Consider the following 359-nt stretch of genomic DNA (forward strand, 5'->3'; position numbering starts at 1 on the left):
TCAGGGTCTTAATTAAAACTGCAACAGCAACACAAACTGCAATCTCTCACTCAACTCACAAAAAGTAAGCTTTAAGCTTTTAATTACTGCCGGTGGCAATAATACTGCGGTATTATTGCATTCATAGAAAAAAATCATCTTTGGTACATATACAGTACATGAGACGAGAATAACAGCTTTCCTTCTTTCGTCACATGTCTACAGCCAAGAATGTGGGCGGGTCTTTTGCCGTTCCTGGTGGGCGTGGTTGCGCTCAGGGGCGGAGCTGCCACCCTGACGACGTACCGGAGGATCCTTCCGACGCTCACGTTCAACGAGATCGTCCCCGCGACTTTCACGTCCACGCCTGATGTGCTCTT

At 47.6% G+C, this 359-nt stretch overlaps 1 protein-coding gene across 1 annotated transcript in view; it reads left to right on the plus strand.

The window, feature by feature from the left end:
• Positions 1-204: 204 nt before the first annotated feature.
• The window catches only part of LOC119593875, a gene marked incomplete at its 5' end in the record, with an annotated part of 3,400 nt that continues 3,245 nt past the window's right edge, over positions 205-359 (plus strand). The window contains 1 exon segment of the mRNA XM_037942903.1: positions 205-359. Coding sequence (XP_037798831.1) covers positions 211-359 — 149 coding nt within the window.

Source organism: Penaeus monodon, chromosome 33 (assembly GCF_015228065.2).
Source record: "Penaeus monodon isolate SGIC_2016 chromosome 33, NSTDA_Pmon_1, whole genome shotgun sequence".
In the NCBI taxonomy this organism is placed as follows: Eukaryota; Metazoa; Arthropoda; class Malacostraca; order Decapoda; family Penaeidae; genus Penaeus; species Penaeus monodon.